General features: G+C 41.4%; 1 protein-coding gene across 1 annotated transcript in view; it reads right to left on the bottom strand.

Moving 5' to 3' along the window:
* Nucleotides 1-833: 833 nt before the first annotated feature.
* The window catches only part of LOC135520885 (heterogeneous nuclear ribonucleoprotein L-like), a 61,181-nt gene continuing 39,208 nt past the window's right edge, over nucleotides 834-22,806 (bottom strand). Inside the window, exons 4-13 of the mRNA XM_064946711.1 lie at nucleotides 20,259-20,344; nucleotides 18,289-18,385; nucleotides 18,101-18,173; nucleotides 11,503-11,574; nucleotides 9,069-9,289; nucleotides 8,425-8,546; nucleotides 7,140-7,341; nucleotides 6,628-6,685; nucleotides 6,259-6,357; nucleotides 834-2,255 (exon numbers count right to left, since the gene is read on the bottom strand). Coding sequence (XP_064802783.1) covers nucleotides 2,200-2,255; nucleotides 6,259-6,357; nucleotides 6,628-6,685; nucleotides 7,140-7,341; nucleotides 8,425-8,546; nucleotides 9,069-9,289; nucleotides 11,503-11,574; nucleotides 18,101-18,173; nucleotides 18,289-18,385; nucleotides 20,259-20,344 — 1,086 coding nt within the window. The 3' untranslated portion in view covers nucleotides 834-2,199. The remainder of the gene's footprint in view (nucleotides 2,256-6,258; nucleotides 6,358-6,627; nucleotides 6,686-7,139; nucleotides 7,342-8,424; nucleotides 8,547-9,068; nucleotides 9,290-11,502; nucleotides 11,575-18,100; nucleotides 18,174-18,288; nucleotides 18,386-20,258; nucleotides 20,345-22,806) is intronic.

Below are 22,806 nucleotides of genomic sequence, written 5' to 3'. Positions count from 1 at the left end.
TTGTGCAGCGATGCTCCCCATCCAACCTGACAGAGATTGAGAGGATCTGCAGAAAATAATGGGAAAAACTCCCCAAATACAGGTGTTTTAAGCTTGTAGCGTCATACCCAAGAAGACTCGAGGCTGTAATCACTGACAAAGTACTGAGTAAAGGGTCTGAATACTTATGTAAATGTGATATTTCAGTTTTCTATTTTTAATAGATTTCTAAAAACCTGTTTTATGTGTAGATTGATGAGGGAATATTATTTTTAAAATCAATTTTAGAATAAGGCTGTAACGTTATCAAAATGTGTAAAAAGTCAAGATGTTTGAATACTTTCCGAATGTACGGTATATAGACAGATAGTTTGGCAATTGCTTTTTCAAGCAAGATGCTTTGCAAATCTTTTCACTGTGAGAACCAGCCGGATGCCAAGATGCGACCAATATCTTGACGACTATATCCTAAAATAATTTTGCTTGTAATCATAATATGATTTGCCTGCTTAATTGCTTACACATTACTTAAAGCAGTCTGAAGTGTAAAAGTGTTTTCCATTACACTGTGGCCCAGATGCCAGGACACCAAATTCTAATCAGGAACTGACAGTCCTACCTTGACCTTGCTAAACCGATGAATTTACAGAAATCTCAAAAAGACTCACTGTTCTCATTGTTCAAATGGCATTTAGTAGTGATATAATGTTCTATAAAAGTTTAATTCAATATTAAATAAACTATAACCCCTTAAAGGTAACCTTATTGCAAAGTGTTAACGGAACTGGGTATATAATAGTGTTCTAATTGGATAAGCACCTATTGGAATGGGAATAAAATGACCTTCTTGTGTATCGACTGGCAAATGTTTTAATTTCTGCACATGCTCACAGAGAATTCTTCAGACGTGTTAGTGGTGTGCCAAGTACAAACATGGAGACACAGTATAACTGGGAACACTAAATACATACAACCCGCATGGACCTTCAGTGTTTGGAATTCTTGAAACACAGTTTGGGAAAAGCAAATGTCCTCTTCAAAAAATGGCGTCTTGAGAGAAGACAGACGTGTCGTAGTGGCTGAGTATTTCACCCCTCTGATTCAGTGTTTCCCATCCCTAGATCCAGGGACCGACATGGCGGGTTGCTGTTGACCATCAGAGTGTAAGCTGACACCGACTTCTGACACAAGTCTCAAGTGTTCATTTTAGTTGGAATTCAAATGGTCCTCCAAAGAAGAGGACCATCGACAGAGAAAATGTAGAAACACCCATTACAGAAAAAATACATGATTTCACATGTGGAAAATCATATGATTTCACATGTGTTTTCTTGGAACAATTCACATGTAAAATTGTGTTTTTTTCCATAAGGAACTGCTCTTATTAACATAGCACCCGGACACCCACTCAACTGCTATACACATATATGTACACTATAATATGGATTGGTTGTTCATTTACAAACACTGAGTAATCTCTTATATTGCAGAGTTAGGCACACACATTTCCACTAGTTTCCACCAGTGTTTCCCCTAGCTAGAGCAGCCCTCCACCACCTAAAATTATTTGCCCTCCATTGGCTTCAATTTGTAATTTTTATCCCAGCTGCCCTAGATGTTGCTTCGAGGGCTTTTGCATCCCGTCTAAGGAAGAAACTAATATAGGGGAAAAACTGGGTATACAGTTCTCATGGTCCAACTTTGGGAATCGTCTGAAAGTTGTAAAACTGGCCACTGGCCATCGACATCAGCTTAGGAATTAAAACGTTACGTAGTCCACTGTCTTTTGACCACTAAAATAGGTCACACAATAAAAAGACAGTCAAATTCGGCCCTCGTCAAGTCAGCACAGGAAATGTCAAATCAATTGTCGTGCAGAGTAAGCAGCCCTGCCAGGATGCATAGTTGGGCTTTCCTCTCCCTCTGTCAGTTACAACTGTCAGCCCAACCACTTGCAGCTCCTTCAAATAGTTTTTGTAAATAAAGGAAAAAAGACATAAAAAAGAATCCATTAAAATAGTTCATATGAGGGGGAGAAATGATCTTGAGTGTTTTTAACACCCCGCCTTTCCATTCTCAGGTCCGAAAAAGTGTGTTGACTAACCACCCTTGCGTTGTTTCTTTTGTTCTCCTTTGTTGGGTGCTCTTCCTTTCTCCCCTATCCGCTTCTCCCCTTGTTGATGGCAAACTAGTGTGGCGGCCATCTTGGTTTTCCAGGTCTCAGAGGTGTGAGGAAGTGGAGAAGCAAAGCTTGAGGGTGTAAGGGTTGGAACCATCTGCAGATGGAAAGACAGAATAGGAAGAAGGGATGAGGAGAGGGTAAAAAATACACGACTTGCACACATGTTTAACTCTACACATTTACTTTGAGGGGTGTGTGTGTGTGTGTGTGTGTGTGTGTGTGTGTGTGTGTATGAACATTTGCTCTAAATAATCATGTGTTGACACTAGAGTCAGTTTGAACAATGCCCTGGTGGGATATTTCATGAAGCAGAGGCAGCAAATTAGCCAGCGAAAGATTCACTCCATATAAAAGGACAACTTATTAAGTGTTACAGTGTTTTTTTAAAAGAGATATCATCAATGAGTTTACTGGCTAACTTTGATAAACACTTGGTAGCAACATTTGTTCCATAGATCTCCTAGATCACAGGGGAGGTAGCCTGCAGGTATCATTGTTTACTACTTGTTATAAGCATTCACAAGCCTTTATAATGTCTTATAATAATGCTTATAATGTCAGGATTTGGCCAGGGTTGTTCCGGGTTTTTGTCAGTAGATGTCCCCATTGTGCTTTTTGTCCCTATGTTTTTCCCTTGATCCCCATTATTATTTGCACCTGTGTCTCGTTTCCCCTGATTGTATTTAAACCCTTTGTTTCCCTCAGTTCTGTGCTCTGTGTTTGTATGTTAGCACCCTGCCCTAGTGTTCTGTGTGCTCTTGTCGATTCCGGGTGAAGTTCTTGTGGTATTCTGTTTTTTGTTTTTGTTTATTTTTGGTGAGTTTCTTTTGAGGTCTTTTTGTGTTTTTTCCTACCACCTTTTGGATTTGCCATTTTTTGTTTTTTAGGATTTTTTCTTTATTAAATACACCGTCTTAAGTACTGCTGTGTCTGCCTCATCTTCTGGGTTCTGCTGTCTATTCGTGGCTCAGTTGGTTAAGTGACTGTTTCTCACTCCGGAGACCCAGGTTCAAAACCGGGTCCTGACATATAATATGTCATGTCTCTTTATGTATCAACATTTCAACTGAATGCCTGGTATTTACTAGTCAGGATCACGTTTCAAGAATCAAGTTTTAATGTCACATGCACAAGTATAATGAAGCATACTATATACAGGAAATATTTCAAAAGTAAGTTCCAATACCATATTTACATGTGCAGGGATACTGGAGTGATGGGGGGTAGATATGTATAAATAAATTTTTAAAAAAGAGACAACATTTTTGATATTGGGTTGATGGGTTATCAGGCACATTCCTGTTTAACGGTCATAACATTAACATTGATTAGAGTTGATTAAATAAGAATCTGGGTGTGTTGTTCCTACCTTTTGTTTTCACTAGCAAAGTGTGAAGAAGTGTTAATTCAGGTTGGGGTACGTTCCCGCTTGAATTTGGTTAAGAGGGGAGTGAATTCGCTCATACTTTGAGAACTTGCTACCAAGCTCCTATGTGTATCAGACACACACAGTTTTTGTCCTCTTAGAGATGATTCTGAACTGATGACATGTGTAACCACGTTAAGTCTTAGCCTATTGGTGATAATCATTTACTCTGTGTCATTCTGTAATGTATCGTGTATTTCATGTACACTGTAATGTTTGAGTGTCAATTATTTCATGACTAATACATTGTATTAGTTGAATTGAGTAAATGAATATCTCGTTTTACAGAGTAATTATTTGATTGACTATTTGTCTTTCATTTGAACGTTTGTTAATTACACTAAACACATAGCACATGCTTGGGTACCAACTTGACATCTCTGAGCTGCTTGCCCCAATAAATGAATGCTAGAACATCGGTCGCAAGGACTAGCTATTTGTATCTAGCCTCTTAGTAATTGCATAACGGTGCAAGATAGACACATGTTCATTAGAGTCATACTGAGTCGGTGATGCAATGATTCACCATCGTGCTAGATCCTCCAGAAAGTCTATTGCATTTATTCACACAATAATGGAGTCCGATTGATAAATGCAGTTTATTACTCAGCCTAATTTCCACCAACCTACAGTACGACTGTTGGAGTTTTATTAGGGAATCCCCTCAAAAGAAGTGTAATGCAGCCTGTCGCATGGAGTGAAGATAAGCACCTCTTAATGACATGCACAAGCTAGCATTACTACCTAGGTTTACTCCATGCTACAGGCTAGTGATACTTCCTCCAACATGATGTCCTCTATAAGGTTCGAATCTGAGTGAAAAAACAATGGTTTACAATGAAATTCACTTAGGCTGCGTTTAGACGAGCATCCAAATTCCCACCCAAAAATGTTCTCTCACTATTTGGTATTTTTTTGGCAATCGAATGAGCTCTGAAAAAGATCTGGTGAAAAAATCTGATGTGATTGGTCAAAATACCAATTAGTGTCTAAACACAGCCTTAGATGTGGCCTACATTATCAACATTAATGTTTTCAACTAACTTATACTTTTTTTTTGGGGGGGGGGGGTTCTATGCAATCAGACTGTGCTAGTCAGCTATTGATTATTAACATTATGCTAAGGTAGTATAGTTGTTTTGTTAACTGATAGGGGGGGGCACTAAGTTAAGTTATATGGAATTGTCATACCAAGGATCATTTAGCTATTTGATTTATAATTATAGGACCCTTCATGTCCAATTGTTTTTTGAGGCCTTACTGCTATTAGACCATACAAACGCATTGAATAACAGATTCACTACACGGAACAACAGATCGTCCCAACAAAATATCAAAAGGATGTTTGTTCTGATGTTTCTCCTATATCTGAGAGATATAAGAGAGATCAGGAAACGTTTATATACATTATATACATTATATATATATATATATATATATATATATATATATATATATATATATATATATATAAAAATGCATTTAACCTCTTATTTTTGGCACTAAAAAGTTTAAGCCCTGTCTAAACTGGGGGGGTTCTACTAAGCTATATGTATTCGTTTAAGAAGGTCATACCAAGAATCATTTAGCTATTGATTTAGTATTTTATGACCCCTTGAAGAATCCCAAATAAATATTTCTATATATATTTGATGAAAACTATTTTGGGCCATAATGCCCGTTCAAACGTATTTATTAACAGATCCACTACATGGAACAACAGACAGTCCCCCCAAAATATACAAATAATGTTTTTTTCTAAAATGTCTCTCCTACATCTGAAAGATATAAGAAATATCAGGAAATATTTATTTTTATTTTGACATGTATTTAACCCCATATTTTTGGCATTAAACAGTCTCCATATACAGTAATTGTCATACCCTGATCTGTTTCACTTGTCCTCGTTATTGTCTCCACCCCCTCCAGGTGTCGCTTGTTTTCCCCAGTGTATTTATCCCTGTGTATCCTGTCTCTCTGTGCCAGTGTATTTATCCCTGTGTTTCCTGTCTTTCTGTGCCAGTGTATGTATCCCTGTGTATCCTGTCTCTCTGTGCCAGTGTATTTATCCCTGTGTTTCCTGTCTCTCTGTGCCAGTGTATTTATCCCTGTGTTTCCTGTCTCTCTGTGCCAGTTCGTGGGCATCCTAGTGCAAACACTGATATGTACATTTTGTGAGAAGACAGATTTTTTGGATGTCTCATGTTCTGACTAACACCGCTCTAGCTCTGTCACCTTTCACTGCAGATGCGGAAGTGTGACATAGGTGGATGCGGTGGATTGAGATGCATGCAATGCAAGAAAAACTGATATCTCTCTAGCTTAAACTGACGGATTTTGATGGGGAAATGTGTATTATGCTAATTTGATTTTCATGGGGGGGCGCGGACATCAACCTTATTATTTATTTTTGGGGTTGATAGTTGCAGTCAGAACCATGTTAAATATCTTGAAGATGTCACTTAAAAGAGACAGAGGAGGTGGCATGGGTTTTCTAGAGGTTTTCTAGGGCTCTGGCACACATGTGGTGTTGGCATAGGTTTGAATCCAGCCTACTGCCTTGTGACCCATTCTCTTTCTATCATTCTCTCATCATCTCTCGCTCTTTTTTTTCTGTTATTGAAGCAAGCGTTCTGATGTCATTCTCCCCGGAGCAGGACACAGTACTTACTTGGAATTCTGATCTGGTGGTGGTTGAGGACTGTTAGAACCTCCACAGCATGTGTCTTGTTGTCAAATTCGAATAAGCCTGAGATAGTTTTGGAGCCGGCTAGAAGGGAGTGGGAAAGCATTTTGAAAGCATTTAGAAACATTTCTAGGAAAATCATTCATAATGGTCTATTCATATCAGTCATAGTAGAATAATATTTATCTCTGTATATTATTCCTTATTAATTACATTTATAATCTAGGTGCCTAGCTGTTGCTGACACATTATTTAGAAACAGAGCTGAATGTCTATGACCTGTACCTCTACTGAATTGACTCATGTTATATAATGTCCATTTAGTCCAACATAATGAATGAAATGAGCACTTACGTTTTGCATCAAAGACTTTGAACTTGATGAAACCGGGAACATCATGCTCTGTACATAACTAAACATAAAGCACACAACAGAAAAGGTTCAGCTATTGCGTCAACATTGCTTCATTCAGTGTGTTGTATATATTATCCACTAGATGGCGATGTTATGATATGAATCTCAACACTGGACAAGAAATAGGCTTCTTACAGGCCAGTGTTATTCAAACCTGGTCTTGGAGGGCCACTGGGCTATTGTCTGTCTGGTGCCAAATAACTTGACATATTGCAAAGATTTGAATGACTGTTTATTAAAATGTTAAGAACTATCTCCCCACTTGCTTGTGTCTTCTCTACCCTATAGGCAGGTGTCTCCTGCTACCCATTATCAGGGTCATCCAAACTTTAAATTCCACTATAGAAATGGTTCAACCTCTCCTTACCCCCACCTCCCACCTCTCAAGACATCAGTCACCATTCCAGCCTAAACAGCCACCCTTTCCCCCCTTCCCTCCCCTCCACACCCACCCTCTGCAGCTCGTCCTCAGTGATGCAGGGCGGGACATTGTAGAAGTGCAGCACCGCGGCAGGCGGCTGGATGATGTTCTTGGACGCCTGGCCCACGCTGCTGAAGCGGTTGTTCCGGGTCATGGCAAAGTCCTTGTAGCTGCTGCTGCCGTCCTCCAGCTCAAACACCTGACTGGGGATGACCGCGTGCTGCTTGGACACACTGGAGGGAGGGAAAGATCAAGGAAGGGAAGGAGGGAGGGATGAAGAGATAGATATTTAGATGGGAGAGGAACACAGCTGCTAGATTTGCAGCCATAGATAATCTATATGTAATTCCATGTTTCCTCCTATAGTGGGTGAACAAAAAGGAAGCATTTTAAATGGGGTTTATGCATTCATGAGGCCAAGGTACAGATAGGGACAGGAAGAGTAAACATTTAAAAAAAACCTGTCTTGACCCTCTAATAACAAATTGGCTCTCAAGGGCCGAGGGGAGCGAGAGGTTAGGTATGTATCAGCTTAGTGCTGCGAGACTAACTCCCAACGGGTTGAAGGGGATTTATGAAATGCCCTTTAAGTTTTTCAATGCTATGCAGTCTCTCATTCAGAGGCCTAGAGATGGCTATGGCAGCGCCATTTTTAACATGCTATAATTATTCGGGCATTGTTTGTATTGTAACATGCTATACTATTTGGGGCATGGTTTATAGCATGCTATAGAAAAATATGTATTTCATGCCACGACATCCATCTCTTTCACAACATATAGCATGTTACAAACAATATGCAGTCAGTAACTGATGGACCGTCCGCCAATATAATCAAATACTGTTTGAATTCCTTGCGGCGGGGTTGAATATCAGCGGAGCTGAACGAAAGACTCATCTGGATCTAACAGCTTAGGCAATTCATTATTCTGATGGATGGAGGCTGCCAATTCAATAGGACGACTCAACGCAACCCACACAGAGCCTTTAAACAGCCAACGCTGTCGAGACGAATAAGGCCTTTGTGCACCTCCACTGTCCCTTTTTGCTAACGCTTTGAAGATTCCCAAAACCAGAACTTGCTAAGCAACAAATTGATGATAATGATGACGGTAATAGCTTTCTTTTTCAAAGGATGGCCTCACATCCTCTCTTCCTGCCTCCTTCTCAAAACGCATTTGAGGAGAAGATCCAAGGTGCTTTTGAGAAGGAGGCAAGGAGAGAGGACGTGAGGAATCGAGGAAAGATGAATGTCACGCTCATCAAGCTAGGGTTCAGGGGGTTGGGGTCAAAGGTGAAACATATAGCCTCCTCACCAGACGTTGAGCCTCTTGCTGAACACCTTGATGCTGTTGAGGTGTGTGATGGATCGGTCCACAGCGTACTCATCTCCCATCTCTACCAGTGCGGTGCCCGGGACACTCTTCATAAACTTCACCTGGGGCGTAAATAAGACCGAATGGCATCACTGTGAATCCGTACAGACCTTCTGATATTCTACTAGGTGACGCTGACCTTGGGTTAGTTTTGCATTACCCCTACTAATGTCTTCTCTTCGAGTACTACAGTACCAGCACACTTGATTAAATTTGTCAACTAATCACTAAGCACACTTTTGTTTTAATCCACGTTAATACAGAGACCAAATGGAATAAGTCTCACTCTAAAACATATTACAGGTCAAGGTTCAATTGAATCAAACTGGTAGGTACTCCCCTCACAGTGGTAGGTTGCTGGCAGTAATTCTGTAACCAAAGCTACAGCATAAAGATTGCCATGGCAACTTGATTGCATCCACCCCCTAGTCACACTAGCTGTCACTCTATTGCCCTCAGCCCTCTCATTTAAAGAGGCAATCCAGGATTGATACATCCATTTTATAACTTTGAAATTAATGATGTTTTTTGAATCGCAGTAGCTTTAGCTTTCATCTCGTGAGAAAACAGACGCTGACACTGACCTTCTCAATATTCCCATACAGGCAGAAGAGGTTGAAGATGCGGGTGCAGTTCATCTTGGCTGGGTGCAGGCCGCTCACCATGGCGACCGACGAGCTGGAGGCATGGCCCATATAGGAGGAGGTCTGGGGCAGGGGGTAGGCAACCACCTCCTGGGCGTCATGGGGAGAGCTCCTCTTGTACCTGTTATTACTGGGCAGGGGCAGCAGGGGGCAGTGTGACCCTGGAGAGTTGGGGGGAGAGAGAGAGAGTGAGAAGGAGAGAATAAGACTGAGAGAAAGTGAGAGATAGAAAGGGGGTGAGGGTAGGGGGATAGAGAGAGAGATGGATAGAGAGAGGGGGGCAGGAGAGAAAGAGAGAGAGAGATAGAACGAGAGAGGCAGAGGGAGAGAGACAAAATATAGAGAAGGGAAGAGAGAGAAAGTGAGGGAGAGAAAGAAATAGAGTGAGAGAAAGAGTGTGAGAGAGGGAGAGACAGAGGGGGCAGAGAGAGAGACAGAGGGGGGCAGAGAGAGAGAGAGAAAGAAAGAACAAGAAAAAGCTGTCACAGACATAGGATGACCTTATTGGGGATGGTTGAGATGACAGTGCAATCGTCCCCCCTCAGCTCTCAGCCCCCCATGAAGTAGGATAAACAATTCCAGCAGTACTAAAAAGTTCTAGACCATTTTCTACACCACTGCACCCCGTTTCCCCTGCAGATCTGGCTAATTACCAAGTGCCTTCAAGAGCGGCCGCTCACATCACATCATTACGCTCTTTCCAAACTCCTGACACAGATGTACACACTCACACACACCAATGACTGTATGACACACACACATATGTAGAGACCACCCCTTCCTCCCCTGTTTTTCCATCCATCCATCCAACCTCCACCACCTCCTTCAGATGTAAGTGTCTGTGGGGGTTGGAGCTTAATTACAGGATACCCAAAGCCCAGATGCACAATGACAGTCACATAGAGAGAGAGATGGATGGATGGATGGATGGATTAAGAGAGGGATGGGAAAGAAAAGAGATACTGTAGAGGTGGTGAGACAGATAGAATGATAAAGAGAGATTCTGAGAAAGAGATGATGAGTCAGAGAGGGATACAGAGAAAGGGAGATACTGGGAGAAAGAAAGGTGGAAGAAGAGAAAGATGAGGAGACTGAAAGAGAGGGATCGAGAGTGATGCTGAGAGAGGGAGTGAGAGACAGAGAAAGAGAGATGAGTCAGAATGAGAGGGATAAAGAGTGAGGGTGTGTGTGTGTGTGTGTGTGTGTGTGCTAGACACTTTACATTTTTATGCTTTTTTGGTAATGTTTTTTTTCTGATAAAAAATGAGTTAATTGCATCCAACGTGGAGCCCAGTTTCATAATTTTACCATATGTCCCAGCTGCTTGCCTTAGTTTTGAAGTAATCACGAAAAAACAGGCCTTATTTTAGGGCATTTTTCACCCTGCCAGGTCCTATTGTTCTATTGAGCACCATGGCACCAACTCGCCTTCCGAATGTTCTATTCCCTATTGTTGTGACGTAGAACAATATTGCCTATTGTTCTACATCACGATGCCTGCTTTGCTATAGTTGGCAATGAGACCTGCCCACCTTGCTGATAGTTTAAATGTAAACAACAACAATAAATGACTCATGGAACTCTGAAGTCGTCCCATTGCTTCCTATAGGGAAATGTAGGTATGTATGTATATTTTGCCAAATATCTTGCAATGTGTATATTTAGATTTTTTCAAATTGGACACAATTTGAATCATGAAAATCTCCTCTTTCTAATTATGTAAGGCTGGGCAGCGTACTCCATTGTCATCAAACGCTAGCTCTGAAATACTGTTTGCCCTTGGAACGCTGAGCTCCCCCCATTGTTTTCTTATGGAGAGGCATGCTGGTATATTTCGCCAGAAATCTCACAATGTCCATATTTGGATTTTTTCAAATCGGACACCATTTGAATCAGGATCATCTCTTCTTTCTAATTGCATCAAATTGGGAAGCGTACTCTGCTGTCATCGATCGCTAGAACAGAAATAGTCATAAGTTGCAATTTTTCCCAACTTCCTCGTTACACAAACATAAGCACACTTGGCATCATCGAGGTGCGGATGTTTACTTTCTACTCGAGTTGTTATTTTTCAGAACAGATTGTTGTGGTAAAATACGGCAAAGCAGCGGGGACATTTTTTGGAGTCATTTAGGCAAAATGGAATTCCAAGCGTCACTCCAGGCTCTGGGAACTTTCCATTCCCTTCATCTACTAGAGGCCCGCGCAAGTGTTCCAGCTTAGCCAACGTTCCTTTGCCATTTTCCAGCCTTGGGTGAATTTTGACTCATTTTATTGTCCAGCCTAGTGAGGGCAGGAGAGACATGAGACAAAAATAGAGAAAGAGCGAGGGAGGGAGGGGTAAAGAGAGGCAGCGAATGTGAGCGACACTGACCATAGCCGTTGTCGCTGTAGGAGGACGGATGCTCTCCCAGAATGGCCTGGCGTTGTCTCCCCTTCCCTCGCTCTGCAACACAGACAGAATACACAGTGTAAGGCAAATGTTAAGTGACAATGCCACCAGGTGCCAAATGCACATCCATCCACTCAACATGCACAGACACGCACAGATACACACACATGGGGACTAACAGACACGGTCATGCACACATAGGACGAACACACACAAGACTAACACACAAGCACATATACACACCTACACATTGGCACATTTGCACGCCAGCCTAGGAATGACTGAAAGCCATAAAACCACACTACGCAAGCGGATTCGATTTAGTAACAGCAAATCTAGACACTGCTTAACACGTTTGGTAATTGGCATAACAACAAAACGATACACTTTTGGTTCAAATTTGGCCTTGTACTTCAAATGACACATTTCTCTTCCTTGGCTGACCGAGCTTGGGTGAATTTCAGAGGAACAATAAAACAGTGTTTTTTTGGGGGGGGAAGAGAGGTGTGTTAAAATGACTGTTAAAATATCACAGTTACAGTTCAATGGCCTCAGGTGGAAACGTTGACCCAGATAGGAGGGAAAATGCATTGACATGAAAAAAGGTATATTAAGCACCCTTCTACCCTAATCCTCTTACTGTGCACCAGGAAAAGGACTAACAGAACAAAGACAAGCATATTTTCAGTCTTTTCCCCAATGCAGCTTACTGGCAGAGACGCAGACAAACGCACTCTAGGTGCTGTCGAACGAAGACTGAAGCATATGCAATATATTTGTTTTTATGTAACGTATCCCAATGAAGTTACAGACTACTATATGGAGCATTGCTGGAAACAGCCTCTGTCATTGTTAGCCTGGTCCCAGATCTGTTTGTGCTGTATACCTCTATGGGGCTTTGTCTGTACAGCACAAGCAGATATAGGACCAGGCTTTCTCACTGCATCCCTTACTCATCAAACAAAAGTCAACTAAAATAAAAGTATTCCTTAACATTTTAGTGGTGTTGGGAGAGTTGGAGTATTTCAATGACATATGCACAACCATCAACTCAGTGAACCCTGTTACTCTGAGGATTTGAGAGAAGTGTGTGTGCCAAACTGTGTGTGTATGTGTGTGCACTGTAGAGCATGCAAGTGTGTTCACATGGACGTGTCTTTCAGTGCAATGACTCAACCTGTCTTACATCATTTGAGCATCCTTTTTTCAAAGTCTAACTTCAACAATGCGAGAGAGAACTGGTGCTACTCACACAGACATAAATGGAAGGTGCGGCGCGGCGCTGAGTTAAAAGAACGCATGCCATCCTCTCGCCAGCTCCCGCGGGCCACGGGGGACCGAGCTCATGCAGAGCTAAGCTAATTGGTACAAAACGAGCAGTTAGGCAGGCAGGAACCGGTGGGATTGGTGGGTTGCCATATTTGTACAGAAACCACAAAGAAAGTGGAGAGGAGAAGGATTAACTGAGAGGAGAGGAGGAGTGACCTTGATGCTTGCACTGAGCCGACAGGTTCGCTATTCACCTGACAGAGTGGCAGAGAGAGCGAAAGAGAGAGGGGGGAGGAAGAGAGAGAGACTGTGGGAGAGAGTGAGGAGGGAAGAGAGAGAGAAAGACAGAGAGAGAGAGAGAGAGAGAGAGAGAGAGAGGCCTCTGACAATGACGTCATCCCAGTAGTTGAGGTAAATCTATCGAAATTGTATCTTACTTTACAGATAAGGGGTAAGAGATGTGTGGAACACACATGCCGTGTCTCTCTCGTGCCTTAGCTAAATGTTTAATAAGGCACGTCCCCTGCAGGTGTGAATACACTTCTAGACTTTACTTGTGTTTTGAGGCAATGTTCCTGAGTACCTTCGAGGCAATGTACTCAAAAGAACGAACAAGGGGTTTGAAAGACAACATTCATAAACTACTATGTGATTCTGATGAGAAGAATTACATCTCTTTACACGCTGTCCTTCTCTATGTTTGTATAATAAGATACCGTATATACACCAAACAATTATTTTTGAAGAGCATCTGATATGTTAAGGGCCTCAAGTGTGAATATAGCATTTCAATTTCCCCAAAATGCAAGCTGATTAGGATTTAAATTTACCGTCTGCGGCTCAAGAGGCTTGTGTGGTGCTGTTTTATTTTAATTTCTCTCTGCTTGCACTAAAGAGCTTCCAATTCATTATTATTCAGCCTTTTATCGTGTCGGCAGTTTATTTTCAGCCTCTTGCTATTTTTCTAGTTGCTTCTCTGTCTCCTTCCTCTGGTCAATAAAAACAATTGGAAGCTGACCACACATCTTCAGCTCCATGGCAAAAAGTCCTTGACGCCGTCAAAGTCAAACAGACCTTCAAATCCAATATACGGCAAGGCGATCGATTGGAAAGCAGCCCTGGCTTCTGGGCGGTAAGACACTGTTTACCCTCCATTTGTGGAGAGAGAATGGGAATCGGGACTGGCATGTCAATTACACCGTTCAACGGATGTTTAATCAAGCCCAAGTCACATAAGGCAGGCTTTCTGCTTGGTTAAAATCCATGCTCCCATTTATATGAATATAATTATGGGCTGTAGTCTATCTATGGCACCTCATATTGTTAAAGCATCCCCAGTACAAATTCAGAGACCAAGGGTTGTCTTTAATTGAGCATTGTAATGTTATAATATTTGGTGTGGGGACAACGCTATTTTACAGTGCATTCGGAAAGTATTCAGACCCCTTCACTTTTTCCACATTTTGTTATGTTACAGCCTTATTCTGAAATGGATTAAATAATCAATCTACACACAATACCCCATTATGACAAAGAAAAAAACAGGTTTTTAGAACATTTTGCAAATGTATCCCCCCGGAAATATTCACATTTACATAAGTTTTCAGACTCTATACTCAGTACTTTGTTGAAGTACCTTTGGCAGCGATTACAGCCTCAAGTCTTCTTGGGTATGATGCTACAAGCTTGGCACACCTGTATTTGGGGAGTTTCCCCCATTCTTCTCTGCAGATCCTCTCAATCTGTTAGGTTGGATGGGGAGCATCGCTGCACAGCTATTTTTAGGTCTCTCCAGAGATGTTTGATCAGGTTCAAGTCTGGGCTTTGGCTGGGCCAAAGACTCAGAGACTTGTACCAAAGCCACTCCTGCTTTGTCGTGGCTGTGTGCGTATGGTTGTTGTCCTGTTGGAAGGTGAATCTTCACCCCAGTCTGAGGTCCTGAGCGCTCTGGAGCAGGTTTTCACCAAGGATCTCTCTGTACTTTGCTCCATTCATCTTTCTCTCGATCCCGACTAGTCTCCCAGTCCCTGCCGCTGAAAAACATCCCCACAGCATGATGCTGCCACCAACATGCTTCATTGTAGGGATGGTGCCAGGTTTCCTCCAGATGTGACACTTGGCATTCAGGACAAAGGGTTCAATCTTGGTTTCTTCAGACCAGAGGATCTTGTTTTACATGGTCTCAGAGTCCTAGGTTCCTTTTGGAAAACCACAAGTGGGCTGTCATGTGCCTTTTGCTGAGAAGGGGCTTCCATCTGACCACTCTACCATAAAGGCCTGATTGGTGGAGTGCTGCGGAGATGGTTGTCCTTCTGGAACGTTCTCTCATCTCCACAAAGGAACTCTTGAGCTCTGTCAGAGTGACCATCGGCTTCTTTGTCACCTCCCTGACCAAGGCCCCTTCTCCCCGATTGCTCATTTTGGCCGGGCGGCCAGCTATTGTCTTGGTGTTTCCACTTCTTCCATTTAAGACTGATGGAGGCCACTGTGTTCTTGGGGACCTTCAATGCTGCAGACATTTTTTTGGTACCGTTCCCTAGATCTGTGCCTTGACACAATCCTGTCTCTACCGGCAATTCCCTCGAACTCATGGCTTGGTTTTAGCTCTGACATGCACTGTCAACTGTGGGACCTTATATAGACAGGTGTCTGCCTCCCAAACCATGTCCAATCAATTAAATGTACCAAAGGTGGACTCTAATCAAGTTGTCGAAACATCTCAAGGATGATCAATGGAAACAGGATGCACCTGAGCTCAATTTCGAGTCTCATAGCAAAGGGTCTGAATACTTATGTAAATAAAGTATCTGTTTTTATTTTTTATAAATGTGCAAAAATGTCTAAAAACCTGTTTTCGCTTCGTCATTATGGGGTATTGTGCGTAGATTGCGGAAAATGAAAAACAATTGAATCAATTTTAGGATAAGGCTGTAACGTAACAAAAATGTGGAAAAAGGGAAGGGGTCAGAATACTGTATAATTGTATATCAAATTAATATGTATCAATTCATTGGTGGAGGCTCAGCAAAGGGACAGGGGAATAGGCTCAGCAAAGTCAAGGTCTGTTATTATCAGATTCTATGATGTTTTCACCGATTGAGTAGTAAAATAGATAGATGACCAAATGAAAGATTAAAGGGGCGTGGAGGGGGGGGGGGATTAGCAATAGCCCTTCATCGATGTTGCTTTATTCTCTGGGCCTACTCAGCACTGACAAATCCAAGGACATGAGCTTGCTCATTGTATTTCAATATTTTGTGTCAGCATTTGTACCATGCAATGTAGGCTACCATGGCCATGGCTAAGGGATGAATGTTTGAATTTTTCAAAGACTTGCTGCATTAGATAAAAACAGCCAATGTTTCCATAAAGACTTATTCAAGGACAGACTGATAGAAGTGGAGGCATATTCATGGGTTGCACCTTCGTCACTCAGTCGCACCGTTGCCATTGTTATCAACGAACGTTCTACAGATGCTGCAGCATATTGATGTCTGATTGTTAATGCCCAGTCTTTCGGAACGGGGGTTAATGACTGTTTAATCAAATGTACATTATAGTGGCCTGGAAATACAATGACATTGCTAAAGTAGACAAATCATTTGTAGAAAACTACTTTGCCATCATTGTCGTCAAGTTTGTTTTAGAGAGATGGCAATTTTGTCATCAGCCACAAAAATTTGCCAGAAATAGCTAGCAATGCTAATGTTAGCTAGCTAAAATGTTAGTGCTCTCCCCTCAATCTAAAGTTATACTGTATCTAAAGTAAATCTGGCGACATCACAATGATGACAAAATCTTGTCCTAAAAATGACTTGCCCCCTTTTGAAATGTCATTGGGTTTCAAAGCCATAGTAATGTACTTTAGACTAAATCTTCATCAGTGTCCATTGAGACTGCATTGAGTAGAACGCTCAGCTGGTCATCAGTCCTAAAAGGAACATTCAAAACAATATTGTGATGAAACGTGCCACTCATGAATATATCTGATTTAATCTGTTTTCACAGATAATTGAATCCTTTCTTGACTATGAAAAGCCAACTGACATTTACTCCTGAGTTGTTAAACTATTGACCCTGTTGGTCATCTATGAACGTCTGGAAGAACGATCATGTACTGTTAAAATCTCTTTGGAGTTTTAGGCTGGGTATCTGTACAGCACTTTGTGACATCAGCTGATGTAAAAAGGACTATAAAATAAATGTGATTGATTGGTTGCAATAAAATATTGAATTGCTTCTTAGAGCATGTATACCCAATCAGATGTCTCTCTTCCTAACTAAGTACGTAAACACATCTGCATGCAAGGTGCTTAAGATGTAAGGTGGTTGTATTCGGTGCATGTGACTAATAACATTTGATATCTGGATAAGGTAAGGTTGGGGTTAGTGGATAAAATACCATTTATGATTAAAACGTGAAGGTACTACTAGGCCAGGGTTTCCCAAACTCGGTCCTGGCCCCCCTGGGTGCACGTTTAGTTTTTCGCCCTAGCACGACACAGCTGATTCAAATAATCAAAGCTTGATGATGAGTTTGGGAAACGCTGTACTGACAGCTGGGCCGTACCCACTCTGACCTGCAGCACTGAGCAGTAGGGGGCGCTAAAGCAACAGCAAGCTACAACACTATACGCACAGGAAGTGGTAAACAGCTAAATTGGACATTTCTATTGGCAATTAATACGTAAAACAAAAGGATATGTATGTTACCAAGGTTCGTTGATGGCACAAGTGCGAATGACTGAAAGAAAATAAATGTTTTTTTAACAGAGAGGCTATTTTGACTAATTTTAGTTAGGAAATGAAGAAGACTAGGCAGGGACAAAGACTGAGGCCTAATGTTGAAGAGAAAACAACAGACGAACTGGCAAATTGAGATTCATGGCCGATCTTTAAGGAACGAATGTAAAACCACAATGGCGGAACTCATTTCTTGTCACAGCTCATTTCAACTGATTATGGGTCTGTAGGAGTGTGAAGGTTGAAAGGGTTTTGAAATGGTTTGACAACCATGGCTACAGATTTGAGGGTTGCTCTGCTCAACATATTTTAATATCAGCTCTTTGTAAAACAGAAGTGACATACACAACGCACACACAAATGTTGTATTCATTAGAGTATGCAACGGAGGATGGTTTAAAACGTTTTGCAACAGAGATCGAAAATGAGCGTTTCTTATTGGAGGTAGTCTTATTCTTATAAGTCCAGGTAGTCTCTCCTTGTTCCAGTCTGTTTTCTTCAGTTTGATACCTAAGGAATATGACCCTAGTACAGGAAGAGATTCAGCAGAGAAGGAAGGATATCGTACCTCGCCTGACGAGAAAGGGCTTGGTGTAGTCCCAGCTATCATTGTCGTTGCGGAGGACGTTGAGTCGCGTGGGCTGCATGGGGAGAGAGAGCAGAGCACCGCTGCATGTGTGTTAGGGGTCCACAGGGATCCTGGTGGAGTGTGTGTGAGCACTGTGTGTGTATGTGGGTTTGTGAGTGTGTGTTTACCCGAGCGTATTCGATCTTCAGGGTGCAGCAGCCGGCGTATATGTCTGCTCCGTTGAGAGCCGATTTCGCCTTCTGGGCGTTTTTGACAGTTTCAAACGTGGCGACACCATTAAGGAAGAGCAACCGGGAGGATCTCAGTGGAATTCAAAACATTGTGTGGCAAACAGAGTAGAATCACAATGACCAGAAGGCAATAACATAGGAGATGGAGGAAGAACTACAAGCCACCCTGCAGACGACTAAGGCTTGTTCGCATACTCTTGGGTCACTCAGCCCAATGTAGTTCTGCTTCAGAGAAGCTGTAGTCAGCTCAGCAATTGCAATTGCAGATTAGTTTATAGAATAGGGCCCTGTTCGAATCCTCCTAAAATACATTCTCCTCCTTCGCTGCCTTGTAAGTAATCCCTCATCTGACAAGGCATAACTGGTGCAATTACAATGGAAAGCTTGCTTACATCAATCCATTCATGTCAGATCAGTAATTAGTTGAAGATAGGAAGGAAGGATTCATTTTAAGAGTATTTGAACAAGGCCCTATTCTATAACCTTATTGGCAGTGACTGTGCTGATTACAGCTACTCCAGTGTAGCTGAGTAGTGACTGTAGTCTCTAACATCATGACTGCTCTGCTTCCAGCTTGCAGACGAGTAGATCGTTATGAAAATTCGGTAGTAAAAGTAAAATGCACTATTAAAACCTAAAATGGTCCAAAATGTCTCTGTTAATATAATATAATTGAAATCTAATTGAGGTGGGCCAAATTGTCTTTCTATTTGTCGCTTGTTGAGCCTGTCTTCAAATATTATATGATAAAATGCAGTATGTGATGGTACGCCCATTGGAACACACACACAGATCAGATCAAACACACATGCAACACAGAGCACCTTAGAAACCCCCATTGCCGCGGCAACCACATCCCAGTGGCAATAAAACAGGGGGTTTAAGCGTCCATCTCCCATAAAACCCAAACCTGAAACAACACAGTGACAACAATCCCTTGTCTCCTGAATTCCCATTGGCCAATCTCTGCTCCTAGTGTTACCATGAGCAAGAAACTCTTGACTGATAGCTGTACATGATCCACATAATGAGCCAACTTGGAGACAAAGTGAAATGTCTTATAATGCCAGACAGTAAATATAAACAGCTGCCCATTGCGTTACAATGTGATTATAAATAAGGGAACAGTATCAGTACTTCAGTATATCAGTTAAAACGTACCTCCCATTGTTGATCATTTTCCCAAGAAGATACAAAAACTGAACACAAATGTGGTTCACACTCCAGAACTGCATGCACTGACTGGCCTACAACATTCTAATTAATACATAGGCTGTTAATCTGATATAAGACTTACATAATGAAAAGTGTGTTGAAATATGGCCACTAACCCACTACACATACTGGAGGTGTGCAAACCATAATACACACACACACACACACACACACACACACACACACACACACACACACACACACACACACACACACCCTGCTTCCGACATATAAGTGAGCGCTGGTGCTGTCAGGTGTTTATTCATGCGAAGTGTGTGTGTGCCAGGAGTGTGTGTGTGTGATGCCGAGAGACAGTCATCCATATTTGATGAAGGGCCATCTCGTCCGCTGGAATGCTGCTCATGCTGATTCAGTGCTCTCGAGGACCCGGTCGAGTGGAGTGGGCTCTGCTCCTCTACTCTGAAGCTTTTTACAGCCTGAGTGCGTTTGTGTGTGGGGCCAGCACTGACTGACAGCTTGTTTCCCACTCCAAAATGACATACTGATGCAGGTGTGCATACTCATACAAACCCACAGGGAGACATACACAGACACTTACGCAAAATCACTCATACAGACAGACTCTTGAATCAATACACATGCACATGCTTCCACTCTACATGCACAAACACACCCGTGCATGCACGGACACACACGCCTGCAGTAGCCCAGCTTGACTCCAGAAAGGATATTCCACCATGGCCTGGATTCCATTGCGTTTGAAGATGACAATGCGCAGCACGTTGCCTATGGGATTGCAGACTGTGTACAGAACATCCTAGAAGATAGAAGAGCAACGACTGGGTTCTGACTAATGCTCTAATGAACACAATAATTAGGAACAGTTTCCTAAACGCTTAGTAGTTCGTGTGGTATTTTTCTAGATGACCCAGACCGACACCACAAGTAGAAACGCATTTCTTCTTGCTTCTTTTAATTATATTTGTTCATGGATAGAAGATTGACTTAGACTTTACGTTTTGTGGCTGAGCTGCTGGGTTGCCGAGATAAATAACATGCCACAAGGCTTTCAGGAAATCCAAGCTAAAGTGTTGTAAACTAAATCATTGTAAGCAACACCATTGTAAAGTTAAACCATTGTGAACTTAAACATTGTAAACTATTGTGAACAAAACCATTGCTGAACTATTGCAAACTTAACCAATTGCATCATGAACTAAACCATCGTAAGCTAAAATACCATAAGCTAAACCATGGCATTGTGTACTAAACGATGATAAACTAAACCATTGTTAGCTAAAATACCATAAGCTAAACCATGGCATTGTGTACTAAACCATGATAAACTAAACCATCGTTTGCTAAAATACCATAAGCTAAACCATGGCATTGTGTACTAAACCATGATAAACTAAACCATCGTTTGCTAAAATACCATAAGTTAAACCATGGCATTGTGTACTAAACTATGATAAACTAAACCATTGTTTGCTAAAATACCATAAGTTAAACCATGGCATTGTGTACTAAACCATGATAAACTAAACCATTGTTAGCTGAACCATCATAAACAAACCTATCATGAATTAAGACTGAAACCATTGTAAGCCAAACCAAATAAACTATTTTAAATGAAACCATCCTAAACTAAACCATTGTGAACAAAATCCTTGCAAGCTTCCCACTGGACACACCATATCATTTCAACGTGGAGAATTGGGTGATATTTGGTAGATACATTGATCAATGTGGTTCCAACCTATTTTCACCCACTCAAAAAGACAATCAAAAGTTTGTTTAATTCCCAATGTGATATCACCATGCTTTCAACCAGAGAACCCTAACCCTAACCCTAAAAGCACAACCAAATTCTAATGGAAAATCAATGTCTGGTTTTTGGTTTTAGTTTTCACCTAAATGTGTTTTCACTGTGCTTCAACCATTTAAAAGCACAACAAAGTTCAAATGGGAATACAATGTCAGATATTTAGTTTAACACAGCTTAATGTGTTATCACTGTGCTTGATCTAATAGCACAATCACATGACCTGGATTGTCGTTACCTGAGATGACATTAAAGTACATGGTGGATCGATGCCGTTTGAGTTTTTGTACAGATTATTATTGCAATTGCAAAGATTTCTACAGATCTACGACGCTGAATGCTTTCTATGATTACATGAGAAGACATTTGTTACAAAACCTCATAATGTAGCCATGGATGTGCTACTCATTTTAAGGTTGAATAAATACTGTTATTAGTTTGCAAAATAGCCTTAACATTATGCTATTTACTGTCTTACAAAGGTAATATTGAATTGTGTTTGGTTGACAATGCAACCAAATATCAACATTTAAAGGATATGTATCTGTCACGAATATCACCGAAGGTGGCTCCCCTTCCCGTTCGGGTGGTGCTCGGCGGTCGTCGTCGCCGGTCTACTAGCTGCCACCGATCCTTTTTTCCCTTTTCGTTTGGTTTTGTCTAATTGTTTTCACCTGTTCCTTGTTGGGGGTTTTTGGGTTGGTGTTATTTAAGTTCGATTAGCCCGCTTGTGTTTGTGCGGGCTTGTTTCTGTTAAATTATGGGGTTTGTTATTGTGGGTTTTCCGCTGTCCGTTTTTGACCAGTGTGTATGTTAGGTGGAGTGTTTTAAGCCTGTGTTTCGGAGTCACCTATTTGTACATTTTATTGGTTGGACATTAAAGCGTGGTTTTTACCCATATCCTTGGCTCTCTGCACCTGACTCCACACACACACTCACTCTTTGGACGTTACAGTATCAACTGCTTGGATAGTTCCATCTGGCTTAATCCTATTGTTTAACTTTTATTTTTGGTTTAAATGGAGACGTGAATCCAAATGATAATTTGTTAACTTGTCGACAAGTTAATAGGCTATTTACCGTATTGCAAAAGTGATATTGAATTGTGTTTGGTTGTCAACACAACCAAATATCAACATTTAAAGGAGATGCATCTTCTGCCTGGATATCTGTGCCACTGAGTTTGGCTTCAATTCCAGTTTGTCAACAAATTAATAATTGATATGTTGGATTCACGTCTCCATTTCAACCAAACCAATATATGTTCAAAAATAGGACTAAATCAAATCATACTTTAAATTCACTTTAAATACAGTTTTATTTTATTTAATCCTATGCTTCAACTTTTATTTTTTGGTTGAGATGGAGTTGTGAATCAAACATATCTAGTATTAACTCGTTGTCACGGCAGATTTCCTCCTCTTCCTCTGAAAAGGTGAAACAAGGATCGGACC

The sequence above is a fragment of the Oncorhynchus masou genome, chromosome 4 (assembly GCF_036934945.1).
Source record: "Oncorhynchus masou masou isolate Uvic2021 chromosome 4, UVic_Omas_1.1, whole genome shotgun sequence".
Lineage (NCBI taxonomy): Eukaryota > Metazoa > Chordata > Actinopteri > Salmoniformes > Salmonidae > Oncorhynchus > Oncorhynchus masou.
This window is presented reverse-complemented; position numbering and strand designations above follow the sequence as displayed.